The 13,652-nt window shown below is 44.2% G+C and overlaps 1 protein-coding gene across 1 annotated transcript in view; it reads left to right on the top strand.

Annotated features, from left to right (window-relative positions):
• The window catches only part of LOC310826819 (splicing factor C9orf78-like), a 36,682-nt gene extending 24,373 nt beyond the window's left edge, over positions 1-12,309 (top strand). Inside the window, 3 exon segments of the mRNA XM_083702166.1 lie at positions 10,995-11,246; positions 11,248-11,549; positions 11,785-12,309. Coding sequence (XP_083558292.1) covers positions 10,995-11,246; positions 11,248-11,549; positions 11,785-12,187 — 957 coding nt within the window. The 3' untranslated portion in view covers positions 12,188-12,309.
• The last annotated feature ends 1,343 nt before the right edge of the window (positions 12,310-13,652 follow it).

The raw sequence follows: 13,652 nt of genomic DNA, 5'->3' as shown, positions 1-13,652 counted from the left end.
CAATTTCTCTAAGATTCTTTCTAGAACAGAGCCAGATGCTCCTGAGGCCATCTCTTCTAATTGTAATTCCTCAGTTTCTTCCTCCCCTGCCTGTGGCAGAGAGGCAGCTTTTTCCTCAGATGGTAAAGTAGGCACAGATGATCTGCGTGCCTGTGAGGCTGCAGTTACAGTTGTTAGAGTTGTTTGTCTGGTTCTTGGTCCCCCCTTTCTTTTTGCGCCACTCATTCCAAAGTTATCTAAAAGTCAAGGTCAGGCTGAGTTCCCATGAGAAAGCAACGGCCCAGATGGTAACAGTCATACAGGAGGCCGGGAAATAGAAAGTAAAATAAAAGTCTCTGTTGTAAATTCCAAATCCTCTAGGGGGAGTTTGTAATAGTTTTGAGGAAGAAATAAAATTCAGTCCAGTACAATTAATAACTGTTTAAAATTCAAAGTCCAAAAGCCCTCACAAATAGTTCCCAGCAGAGTCAGAATTTGCTGTTAAACAATGACAGTGTTTCAAATAGTGCTAGCTGGTATTCTCAATGTTTCAAAATAGCAGGTTCTCAGATTGTTTCAAAGTTCAGATTCAAAGTAACCATGTCAGCAGACTGACAGTTCAGTTGCACAGGCAGCTCCAGCACCTGGGTTTCTTGCTTATAATGTAAATCCCATAAGAAGAAGATGTCACCATGCCAATAAGAAACAAAAAATCCACCATTCACAGCTCTAAATCCACTTAATATAGAGTTCAATGGGTGCTCAAATCAAGTAGCTCAAAAAGTCTCTCTTTACCTTCACTCTCCAGCTCTTTGCTTTGATATTCAGTGGGAGCGGAAGACGGACTTCCTGCTTTTCGTCTCTCCGCTTTCGGCCAAATTCAGTTTAAATTCAAATCTCCAATAAAATATGATCCTTACTCACGGGTTGTAGTTTTTTCAACTCCAATTTTGCAGGAAAAGAGGTCAGCGCTCACCGGCAGCAGCAGCGCGGCTTCACTCCGCAGATCGTGAACCGACTCACAGCACCGCAGCCCCCTCCACCGATCCAGAGCCCCTTACGGGGTTCCTTCAGCGATTTGGGGGTCGCTCCTGGTGCCCGCCGAGTCTCAGGACCACAGGCTCTTGCTGCCTGTGGGTCTCCAAAGCGGGTCTCCGTTTCGCCGTAACGGACGACCCTTTTTCTGCGGAGCTTCCTCCTCACAAAGGAGAAAGGACCGCCATTGCCGTTCGCGCCGCCTCCGGAAGTCGTTGTATGAACAGAATAAAAGGTAAAGGGACCCCTGACCATTAGGTCCAGTCACAGACGACTCTGGGGTTGCGGCGCTCATCTCGCTTAATTGGCTGAGGGAGCCGACGTACAGCTTCTGGGTCATGTGGCCAGCATGACTAAGCCACTTCTGGCGAACCAGAACAGTGCATGGAAACACCGTTTACCTTCCCGCCGGAGTGATACCTATTTATCTACTTGCACTTTGACATGCTTTCGAACTGCTAGGTTGGCAGGAGCTGGGACTGAGCAACGGGAGCTCACCCCATTGCGGGGATTCGAACCGCTGACCTTCTGATTGGCAAGCCCTAGGCTCCGTGGTTCATCTCTTCTATGAACAGAATAATGAGACATAAATTTTAAAATTATACTCATTATCATCCTGATGCAAGCAGTTATTCCACAGCAGAGTTGTAGGTGTAGGTGTTTGCAGATTGATCAATCTGCAAGAGAGTGATAAATGGCTTTGTGGGCAGAACCTGCCCATTGCCTGAGCTGTAAGTACAGTGCACAGTCTATTTTCTTGTGGGTAGGGAGGGAGGTAGAGTGCGCTGGAGACAAATGAAATTTCTTTGCTTATAAAAATACAAATCAATATGCAGACAACCATCTTAAGAGAACAAGGGCTGGTCATTGCATCCTCAGAAGCAAAACAGCATGATTGCTTGGTTTTTCCATGCCTTGGCCCATTTGTAAGCCACCAGCAGAGCATGCTGGATGTGTCTTACCCACAAGCCACTCATGCTCATGGAAGATGCTCCTAACGCCACCAAGCTTGTGCTTAGGTCCTGCTTACAGGTTTTCCACTTGCATCTGGTTGGCTACTGTGAGAATAGGATGCTGAACTAGATGGGCCATTGGCCTAATCCTGTAAGCTCTTCATGGGTTCTTGCATCTTCTTCTTCTTTTCAGATAGCTCCAGAAATGGAAAAGTAACTCTCATTGCATATTAGCAAATGAGAAAGTTACACACAAACTATGGGCCCTCAACCGCATGCAAAAGGATTCTTGCCATAATATATGTCAGAAGAACTCATGCACAACACTATCAATCCTTTAGTTACGTAAATCCGACTAACAATAACACCTACAATGTAACTGGCTGTGTTTAACTATATGAATTTTTTATACATCCAATAAACATACCTCTTTTCACATTATCAAATTAAGGAGAAGCAATTAAAGACCATGGATGCAGGTGGCGCTGTGGGTTAAAGCCTCAGCGCCTAGGACTTGCCGATCGAAAGGTCGGCGGTTCGAATCCCTGCGGCGGGGTGCGCTCCCGCTGCTCGGTCCCAGCGCCTGCCAACCTAGCAGTTCGAAAGCACCTCCGGGTGCAAGTAGATAAATAGGGACCGCTTACCAGCGGGAAGGTAAACGGTGTTTCCGTGTGCGGCTCTGGCTCGCCAGAGCTGCGATGTCACGCTGGCCACGTGACCCGGAAGTGTCTCCAGACAGCGCTGGCCCCTGGCCTCTTAAGTGAGATGGGCGCACAACCCCAGAGTCTGTCAAGACTGGCCCGTACGGGCAGGGGTACCTTTACCTTTACCTTTAATTAAAGACCAACATTTTGAACAGGAAATACAAATAGATCAGTTCTTATATACGTAATGTCCAAATGGAAGCTTTTTTGTGTTCCACGTATGTCTTTATGAATACAAGTGACAGACTCGACAACCTTAAGAAGCAGTACTTGCAGAAAATGAACTTTTTATTTGTAATGTTCCACATAGTTGTTGTATGCAGTTGCTGTTTGCAGGTATCAGATAAAAGAACTTAAGACAAGGATTCCTGGAATAATACCTTATATCTTGAAAGGTGGTCTGGTGTTGCTGTGCCTTTTCTTCCTTTCAAAATCCTGAAATGTGTTATTATCTAAAGCAAATAAGAACAAAATATGTACAGCTTTGATGTAAGTAATATTTGAAATATGCTTGTTTGCACAGTACTTCAAGTACTACAAAAAATGTATGTTCATGCTAAGATTCTGCGGATAAAGACTTGGCTCAATATTTAAACAAAAATTAGCACAGACACTCTAAGAATATAAGAAAAGTTTCTTAGATCAGGCCAGTAGCCCATCAAGTCCAGCGTCCTTCTCAACAGCAACACCCCTCTTCCCTCCAGGGTTTCCAGCACTGCCTCTGACAGAAATGTTTAGTAGCTAGAGATAGTCTTATCCTTCATGAATTTGCGACTTTAAAATCCTCTTTTTGTGGGGATGATTAGGGAGGCAGGAGAGGATATATTATTTAATGATATCCTTACTAACTTGTGCTAGCAAGTTCCATATTCTAGCAGAGTTCCAAACATCCCCCCCTTTTAAATTACGCAGTGAGCAGCTTGTTGCTGACTCATCTGAGTCTTACTATTGAAGATTCCTTCCTGATAAAATTCCTTCTAATCCCTCTTAAAAACACAAGAATCTTATTAGCGTTAATATAAAAGTAGTTTACTGACAGATGCATTCAGGTTCACAGACATACAGTATACCTGAAGGCAGGCTTAGGTTACATAACAACTAGTAAAGGCAAAGGGACCCCTGACCATTAGGTCCAGTCGTGGACGACTCTAGGGTTGCTGTGCTCATCTCGCTTTATTGGCCAAGGGAGCCAGCGTACAGCTTCCGGGTCATGTGGCCAGCATGAGTAAGCCGCTTCTGGCGAACCAGAGCAGTGCACAGAAATGCCGTTTTACCTTCCCGCCGGAGCGGTACCTATTTATCTACTTGCACTTTGACGTGCTTTCAAACTGCTAGGTTGGCAGGAGCAGGGACCGAGCAATGGGAGCTCACCCCGTTGCAGGGATTCGAACCGCTGACCTTCTGATCGGCAAGCCCTAGGCTCTGTGTTTTAACCCACAGCGCCACCTGCATCCCCAACTAGTACTATTCCACAACAACTAGTACTGTTCCATAAAGAAGTTAGTCTTAAGTGATTGCGACTAAGCAGTCACTTCTCCAAACACACAGCAACATACAAAATGGAGAACACACACTGATCAGACCATGGAGGCCATGTGCTCCTCCATGCTAGTACAACAGACCACCTCCTCTTCAAGTCACATGTAGTGGAAGTCTGTCCCAGCTTAAGAGGACACAGGAAGTCTTCTCCTGAGTGATACAAAACATCCCCTAACATGTCCACTGTAGGAATATTGTTCTTGACTGCAGTTTTACATCCCACACTTTTAACTACAGCAACATGGGTTTAAGGGGCTACATGGACAAAGAAAATAGTATAATAATCTGTTTTAAAGAAGTTCAGGAAGTTCTATTCCTGTGTCATTTGTTAGTCATGTTTTTCATGCCATGGGAAGCAACAAACGTTCCAGCGGATGTAATGCTTTGCCCATAACTCTTTGCTATGAAATTGTGTTAAGAGCTAGAGGGGAAAAGATGTTTCCTCTTGTTTCTGGACCAGCCTCATGATGTCATCCTGGAAAATTATCTTTTCAAATACAGGCTCCTTTTTGATAGGCTGAGAACAACCTGAGCTCAGTGCTTCTACCAAAGTTGAGTAATGGAGTGTGTTCAGCTATAGTGCTTTGTCTTGCACTTTCCCCCCTCTTAATTTATAGATCTAGTTACTGCAAAGTGCAAGAAATGTTAAATCCATATTGGATCTACCTATTTTCAGTCCTCTTGGGCTATACAATAAAACATCCGCTGCCAGCTGACGTATGAATAGGGAGGGCGCGTCTGTGCCTTTGATTTATGCCTCCCCAAATGGCGAAAGTGTCCAGGAATTTTGTTGTTGTTACAGGATACAACTTTAGAGGAACACAGAGAAGTATTTAGGGGACAGGAAGTTTAATTTGTTTTTCCTATTATTGTTTATGAATGATGAAATTCATAAACAATAAAGAATGTTGTTGCACTTTAACCTCCATTCAATCTTAACCAAAAAAATTACACTAACAGGTTTTTGTGTGTGTTTTTATTACTCCAGTGAGATTTCTAATGTCTATTTGGGGAGATTTCAGGCCCTAGGAATGTTTTTGTGTCTGTAGTGTCAGATGAAGTGTGCTTGACAAAACCAGAACAAACAGAGCCAGAAAACGTTTATTTGGAGGTGGTAGAATCATTCTGTGCAGTAAATACTCCCGGATCTTGAATAAATAATAGAATTGTAGAATCGTACAATTGGAAGGGATCCTGAGGGTAATCTAGTCCAATCCCCTAGAATGCAGGAATCTCAGCTAAAGCATCCTTGACAGATGGCCATCCAACCTCTGCTTAAAAATCTCCAACAAGGGGAGACCACCACCTCCCGAGGGAGTCCCTTTCACTGTCTTGATGAAGAGCTACCCAACATTGCTGATAACAGAAGGTCCAATGGTGAAATGCACCACTAATGCAATTCTATAATGAGAGCCCTGTAATGTAATGAACAAACTCTGAAGGATGGGATCTTGTCCCTTTTCAAAATTATTATTATAAACCCTGTGGATTATTTTTCTCCCCTGCTGCAGGCGCCGGGGAGAGGAAAGAGAACTTTAAGGATTCCTCATTTATCTTGTTTTTCTGTTTAAGTTTCGAGTTCTTGCAGAGTTCAGGTGTAATCACAGCCTTCTGTTGCAACAGGAACCACCATCTGCTGAGGCATTCTGTAAGCAATCTAACATCTCCCTAGAGATAGTTTAGCATTCAATTCACAAAGAAGGATGGCAGGGACATGTAAACAAAAGGAGACAACTGAAACAGTGAAGAATGGGCTGTGCTCTAAAGATTCAATATGTTCCTTTATAGCGGAAAAAGCCTGTAATGCCATAAAAGCCTGGCAGAGAGTTCTGATGTATTAATTGTTTCCCCTCCTGCCTCCTCCCTTCTGTGGCTCCATTAGAGAGTTGAAAGCAACAACCTGGGGTTCTCCCCAGCACTCCAATGCTGGAGTTGATAGAAATCCGGGGCATGTCCCTGCTTCTTGCCCGTGTGTGACCTTCTGAGGTATGGTAAGGAAAACAATTAAGGTTTTTCATCACAAGTGTTTCCAGAAAGAAACTAGTTGAGGAAGTCTGAGGAAACTCAACCACAAAGCCTTTTTTAAAACAAAGGTTAGCACGTGGCCTGTGCTTTTGCTTTTGTTTTAACTAGGCTATCTATTAACCTTCTGGTACTTCCAAGTAGAATGATAAAAAGTGTGGATTATAAAACCACATGCGTTCAAATGGGTGAGTTGGAGATTTATTTATTTTTAAAATATTTTTATTAGCAGTTTCAACATAACAAATTATCAAACCATATAATCGCTTACATTAATTTCCCCCCTCCCTTCCATCCTCCCCCCTCCAGGACTTCCCCCAGCTCCTCTCTGATTTCTCAGCACATATTATTCTCTGCATGTTATAAAATTGTACATATCCTTACATTATCTATCTAACATGTTACCAACCAATAAATTTGTGTATGTTTATTCAAAACCTGCCAAGGAGTCCAGTTCATTTTGCTGTCTTTTTAGATAATTTGTAAAAAGCTCCCATTCTTCCTTAAAGTCACAGTTGTCCTTGTCTCGCAATTTATATGTCAATTTAGCCAACTCTGCGTAACTCATCAGTTTTTCTTGCCACTGTTCTTTCGTTGGGATTTCTTCATTCTTGCAAGTGAGGATTCCCAGGTAAGATCCTCCCTCTATTGTGTGGGCAGGTAATCCCTCCCCTACCTGGCCTGGTCTCCTTGGCAACGCTTCCCCCAGGTGGGATTGGGCAAATGACTGAGGTAGGCGGAGACCTCCAGGTATCCCACCTGAGGGAAGGCAAGGCCAAGCCTATGCTGTTGGAGCCGCTCCAGATCTAGGGGCTGCACGCGTCCATGCAAAGGGCGCCCCCCGTTTTAAGCGGGGAGCGGTCATTCTTCCATCCTTGTGCTATCAAGACTCTTGCCGCTGTTTTGTGAATTGGAGATTCCAATATCTATTCATAATTTTGTATATGAACTGTTCTGGTAGGATCAGTCCTTCCAGTAGGCAGTGTGAGTTGGACACCTCAGGCAGGTGACTTTGCGTGTCAGGGAAGTGCAGCAATTTATTTATCATTGTTGTTGTTGTTGTTGTTGTTGTTGTACTTCTTTTGCCTCTGGGAAGTGGGCGGGTGCTTGCTGGATTTTGTGCCCCAGGTACCAAAATAACTTTGCATTCCTAGGCTGAAATGGGGTGTGGTGACCATTTGCTTTTCCATCCTAGGAAGAAGGAAAAAAAGTCATTGAATGGTCCTGGAAATGATCGTATTATTCTGGTTTAATGCAGAATGTAAAGATGTGATTTGGCATAGGTAGCCCAAAAAACTGGTGATCGGGTGATAGTACACTGTTTCTGAGCATCACTATTATAAAGAAGGGGGATACCGTGCTTTAGTTATATTATAGACAGTTGGAAATAAGTTGGCCTGTGGCTTGGCTTACTTACATTGGCCATTTTGGCAGGTGCTACATTTCTTCTGCTGCATTTCTTCACACTCATCTGCCTCCTGATTGTCTAATGTTAAATGACCCCAAATCCTATGTGGAACCTGCCCCTGCCCCAAATCCTTAAACTAATGCCTTTCATGGGCTTGGATCTAGAGTTCCCAAGAGTGGAGTTAGCTCATAAGACAGTCATAGGCAAACTTGGCCCTCCAGATGTTTTGGGACTACAATTCCCATCATCCCTAGCTAAGAGGACCAGTGGTCAGGATGATGGGAATTGTAGTCTCAAACCATCTGGAGGGCCGAGTTTGCCTATGCCTGTCATAGGACATCCCAACTGGAGGAAGTGGGAGGAAATGGCTCTTGCTGATTTTACTTTCCGTTGCAGCTCCTGTGTTGGTAAACCACCTAGAAGAGTGCAGGACGTGGGGTTGAAAGCTGCAGGAAGATGGTGGAAAAGTTGGCTATACTCTACTGGAGCCTCTACTGGACTGCAGTCCCATCATCAAAGAACATCTTTCGATCCAGCCCATAGTGTTTGTGCTTGATGTTTGTGCTGGCTGATCATCATGTCTTTGCAGTAAGATTTGTTTTGCAAGTCACGTTGAGGTTTTTTAAACAGCATAAATATAAACAGTAATAAGTATTAACAATTGTAATTTGGAGTATGCAAGCAGGAATGCACAAAAGTTTTCTGGTACAATAAACCTACTGGTTTCATCTACTCATAATATGTAGTACCGGTGCAGAGTTGGGATGAGTAAGTCGTTGCAAGGGTTAGGGTTCAGATCTATTTGCCTAAAGCATGGGTAGGCAACCTAAGGCCCAGGGGCTGGATTCGGCCCACGGACGGGCCAGGAATCAGCATGTTTTTACATGAGTAGAATGTGTGCTTTTATTTAAAATGCCTCTCTGGATTATTTGTGGGGCATAGGAATTCATTGATTTTTTCCCCCTTCAAAATATAGTCCGCCTCCCAACAAGGTTTGAGGGACAGTGCTGCTGCCCCCTGCTGAAAAAGTTTGCTGATCCCAGGCCTAGAGACTGTGCTGATGCTGTGAGAAATGGGATTGTCAGGGAACTCAGCAACATTTTATTCCGGAGAAAGCACATTTTTCCTCCTGCACCTGTTGTGATCTGGAATGCTATGTTGATGCTCTGGGAGACGTATCCCAGAATGCTCTCCTGCTAACCCCACTCAAGGGGAAAGGGGGAGAAAAGGGAACACTTGTATCACTCCCTCAAAACACTATACAATGGTACCTCTGGTTATGAACACTTCTGGTTACAAATCCTTCAGGTTACGAGCTCCGCTAACCCGGAAGTAGCTGCTCTTGGTTGTGAACTTTGCCCCAGGATGTGAATGGAAATCGCGTGCCAGAGGTGTGCGTGCAGTGGGAGGCCCCATTAGCAAAAGTGCGCCTCAGGATAAGGATGGTTTCAGCTTAAGAACGGACCTCTGGAATGAATTAAGTTCGTAACCAGAGGTACCACTGTAAAGGGGTAGCCATTGCCAAGGCTCTGCCTTCCCAGCAGGAATGCCCAACCATTTTGTGAAATTCTCTCTCGTATCCACCCACTCTTACAGTCATCTTTCCTCCATTTTTAATAAAACAATAAACAGGGTAGGACATTTGTTGAGGACAGTTTTCTACCTGCGTAAAGACTTTAAATTGAGTAATTTTGGACACTTATCTTTTTTATGCATTGGGAAAGTAGTTGTGAAAAATGCATAAAGAAAATGTTACTGTGGAGAATTGGAAATTGCACAATATTTCCTCAGTGAATTTTAAGATGACACTTAACAGAGCATTGTCAAACCCTTTGGGAAAATTCCTGGCACTATCTTGTCAGCCCGAAACATTAAGTGGTCCTTCATTTCTTCTTCTAATGACAGAAAAATGTTTTGTGTAGATTTATTGGAGAAGAGGCAGACTGATACCTTGTATAACTGGTTGATGCTGAAATATAGCTTTGACAGTGTGCTATGACTGAAAGCAAATGGCAGAAATTTCTCTTAGAGGTGAACTCAAAAGCACAGTTTTCTTTGGTCACGAGAGGCCATAAGTCACAGAATGAAGAAGGGCTTGCTTCAAAATAAAGGCCCCACAATTTTAATTCTGCTGTGCTGTGTGAAAACCAGATGACCAGGGAAGATTCAGACATCACAGAAGGACACCATGGCTTCTTTCAATCTCATAGTGTGGCAGCAACATCTCTAGCCCCCTTTCCCCCCCAGATATCACCGTACTCTGAGATGACCATTTATCTCAGCACACAGCAGCCATATTTGCATGTGAACTGGTTGCATATAGCAATCACCGGTGGCAGCACTGACACTTGGACTGAGTGAGGCAGCCACATCAGACAGTAGATGCTGGTCTGTATGGGGGGGGGATGATGACATTGCCCCGCCATTTATCCGGAACCCCTTAGCTGTTCCCCTCTGTTGGAGGGTCGAGCTCTGTGTGCCACACAGCCGTCTCTACCCACTAGACTAGCCTGCTGACCCCTAGTGCTGTTGGGGAAGCCCATTGCCACTATTGAAATAAACCTTAACTTCTAGTCCAGCTGGCTTCTGGGGGACACACAAGGGGTTCTGTATATCGGTTAGCAAAATGTTTTCGGACAGCCCTCATCATGACCACCATGCGGTGAAGAAACTGAAAACACAGGGGCTCCTCTCTCAGTTCCTTAGTAAGAATCTCATTTCACATCCCATTTGGTTTTACCTGGATGAAGTCAACAGGAGTTGACACTTCACATGGATATGCATGTACTTTGACTGACCATGGCACAGCACAGCCTGGCTCAACCCATATTTTTGGTCTCATTGTGTCACAGTCTGGGCACACATTGAACCACCACAATACTTGCTAACATGCACAAAACTTCCAGAAAAGGGTCAAGCTAGATGTGATGTTATTCCAGCAACTGGCCCTAGCATGCTTGTTCTTTCTATACTAAAGCACAGCCTTTCCTAGCCGCCGCCACCTCAACCTGGACCAAGACTAGGGCATTGAAGAAAGGGTGTGTTTACCCTTAACTCCTGCCATGGTCCCAGTGTGCCTCAGGGCCTCTGTGGCTGGATTTGCCCTGGGAGAGAAGCTGCCATTGGCTGCTATTTAATCAAGAAAAAGCATGCATGCATGCATGCATCAGTCATGCGCTTAATGTCACCTATAGTTTGCTATAAGTTAACAATGTTAATTGGGCCAATTTCAGACTGAACCTTAAATTTCTAAATCTTCCCATTTGGGCAATCACCAGAAAATTGGGGAATGGGAAACAATATATTATTAGTGGATTAGTGGTGGTAATCTTTTGTTCCTCTTTTGTCTAACAGGGAAAGGAATTTGATTCTGCTTCTGTTGTTCCTCCCACAAGCGATGGGGAGGGGGCGAAAGGGTCCGCTGCCAACGCAATCGGGGACATGCCTGTGGGAAAGGCTTTCCGTCGGAGGAAGGTGGACTCTGAGGATGATGATGAAGATGCACAGGTCACTGAGGAGGTCTGGCTAAAACTAGAGGAAGCAAAAGAAGTGCAGGGTCTAAGAAGGAGGCCAAATGGAGTGAGTGCTGCTGCTCTGCTCATGGGTGGAGAAACTACAAGAAGAAATGACTCTTGTGGATGGTCCCCTTAAAATAAAGACCGGTGGAAAGGTGGACATGAAGAAACTGAAAGAACGGGGCAAGGCCAGGATCAGTGAAGAAGAGGACCTCAACCTTGGGACTTCTTTTGCTGCAGAGACCAACAGGAGGGATGAAGATACTGATATGATGAAGTACATTGAAACCGAGCTGAAGAGAAGGAAGGGAATTGTGGAAAATGAGGAACAGAAAGTGAAGCAGAAGAACCCAGGGGACTGTCTGTATGAGCTGCCTGAGAACATTCGTGTTATGTACTGAAGTTCTCACCCTGGGCCAGCAGGAGGATACTGTAGATAGTTATGCAAATAAGGGATCGAAAGTGACGTTCAGTGATTGGATAGTTTTTGAAAGTTGTTACAGTAACGTTGTACTGGACCTCTGAACCCTTCAGTTCAGTTCTGTCCTGGTCTGTGAATAAGCAAGAGCTGTTTGAAGAATCGCTGTGTCGTCTGAGATGTTCACCCACAACTTAACAATTCGGGTCTCTTCAGCTAAGAAGACTGAGGAGATGCTGTCCAATCAGATGCTGAGCAGCATCCCAGAGGTGGACCTCGGAATTGAAGCTAAGATCAAAAACATCATTTCTACTGAGGAGGCCAACGCGCGATTGCTGGCTGAGCAACAGAACAAAAAGAAAGACAGCAGAACCTCCTTTGTCCCAATGAACATGGCGGTCAACTACGTCCAGCACAACAGATTTTATCACAAAGAGCTGAATGCACCAGTACGGAGAAACAAAGAAGAGCCCAAAGCCCATCCCCTCAAGGTGGGAGACACTGAGAAACCAGAACCTGAGAGGTTCCCACTGAATTGCAAATGCCCCCCAGATGAGAAGGCAACCAATGACTATCACTATGAGAAGTTCAAGAAGATGAACTGGCGGTACTGAGGCTGACTTTTCCGGAAGGCAAAAATTCCTTTTCAGACATTAAGGGCAAATGCACAGGGGACTTTGAGAATGTGGCAGTTCACTTAGAATCATCCCTGCAACTGGGAACTTTTTTTGTAAACAGCTTTGCACTCAAGCAGTGTGTAAGTTTTAAGAAATAAAATAAAACTCTTGATAAAAGGTGGACGGTATAAATAATCTAATTCAAGAAGATTGAGGTTGTAGCCCCACATTGTGGCTGTAGTGGGTAAGGGTACTACAGGGCTGCGTAAACTGTGGCCCTCCAACTTCATCATTCCCAGCAAGCATGGCCAGTGCTTGAGGAGGATATGTTTTGTAGTCCAGCAGCCTCTGGAGTGCCACAGTTTCCTCGCCCTGGTCCTGCCAGTTTGCCAATGTTCCACCTAGTGTAATGCCTAATTGAATAATCCTCTCCAGTTGTTCTGTCTCCACAGCTGGAGGCAGTAACTTCTCTGAGTACCAGTTGCTGGCAACCACAGGAAGCGAGAGGGGTCTAGTCAGCTTGTGGGTTTCCCAAAGGCATCTGGGTGGCCACTGAGAAAAGGATGCTGGACTAGATGGGCCATTGGCCCAATCCACCAGGCATTTCTCATGTACTTCGTTAAATCCTAGTGAATATTCATAGACTACTATGATGGCGCAAGCAATCATTCGTGAGTTCAGCTAACAAAGTTTTAAATTGCATTTATGAAAATGCCCAGTGATTCTGTATGATCCACAAGATAAAAATAGCGTCTACCAGGAAGGGTTTGCATCACTTTCTTCATTCATCCTTGGAGATTTCTTTGGTCTGATGCTTAACTTCCAACGCAGCTTAAAATGGAGCGATATTTCCATTGGCTATGACGTTGGAAAATTGAATTGTGCTGTTGTTGCCTTTAACATCTTAACTGTGAGTCCACTAGGATGCCAACATGCTCACATAGCTGATTGTGACCCAATCTCTGAAATATCCAAGTGGGAGGTGCAGTTCAGATTCTTCATCCCTTGATCACTGCTGTCAAACGGTGCAGATTTATTCCCACAATGCATGGGGGTGACATTAATTTTATGATGTTTATGTACTCTCGCCATAAGGTTAAAGCAGTTCCTACTATTAAGCTAGATGAAATTGCATTACCGTAATGAAATGCACTTTACTGATAAAGAAGAATGTCACTTTCACAAGTGGAAGCTCTGTTAGCAAATTTTTACGAGAGAATTCCCAAAATCATATCTTAATTGCTTGGACAGCTGTGTAGTTTACATAACGAGCAAACAATGCCAAGGTTTTTTATTTCCTTTGTCAGCTGTACTGGATGTTAGTATGCATGGTGGACCTTTTTTAGGCCTTTTATTACTTGATTGCAAATCATTCTTCATTGCTGCCCAAATTTATAGAAGGACATTGCTCCCTGAGGTGCTGTATCCTTTCAGGTCTGTAACTGAACGTGACTGATGGCTC

Source organism: Podarcis gaigeae, assembly GCF_964106915.1.
Source record: "Podarcis gaigeae genome assembly, chromosome: 11".
Taxonomy (NCBI): domain Eukaryota; kingdom Metazoa; phylum Chordata; class Lepidosauria; order Squamata; family Lacertidae; genus Podarcis; species Podarcis gaigeae.
This window is presented reverse-complemented; position numbering and strand designations above follow the sequence as displayed.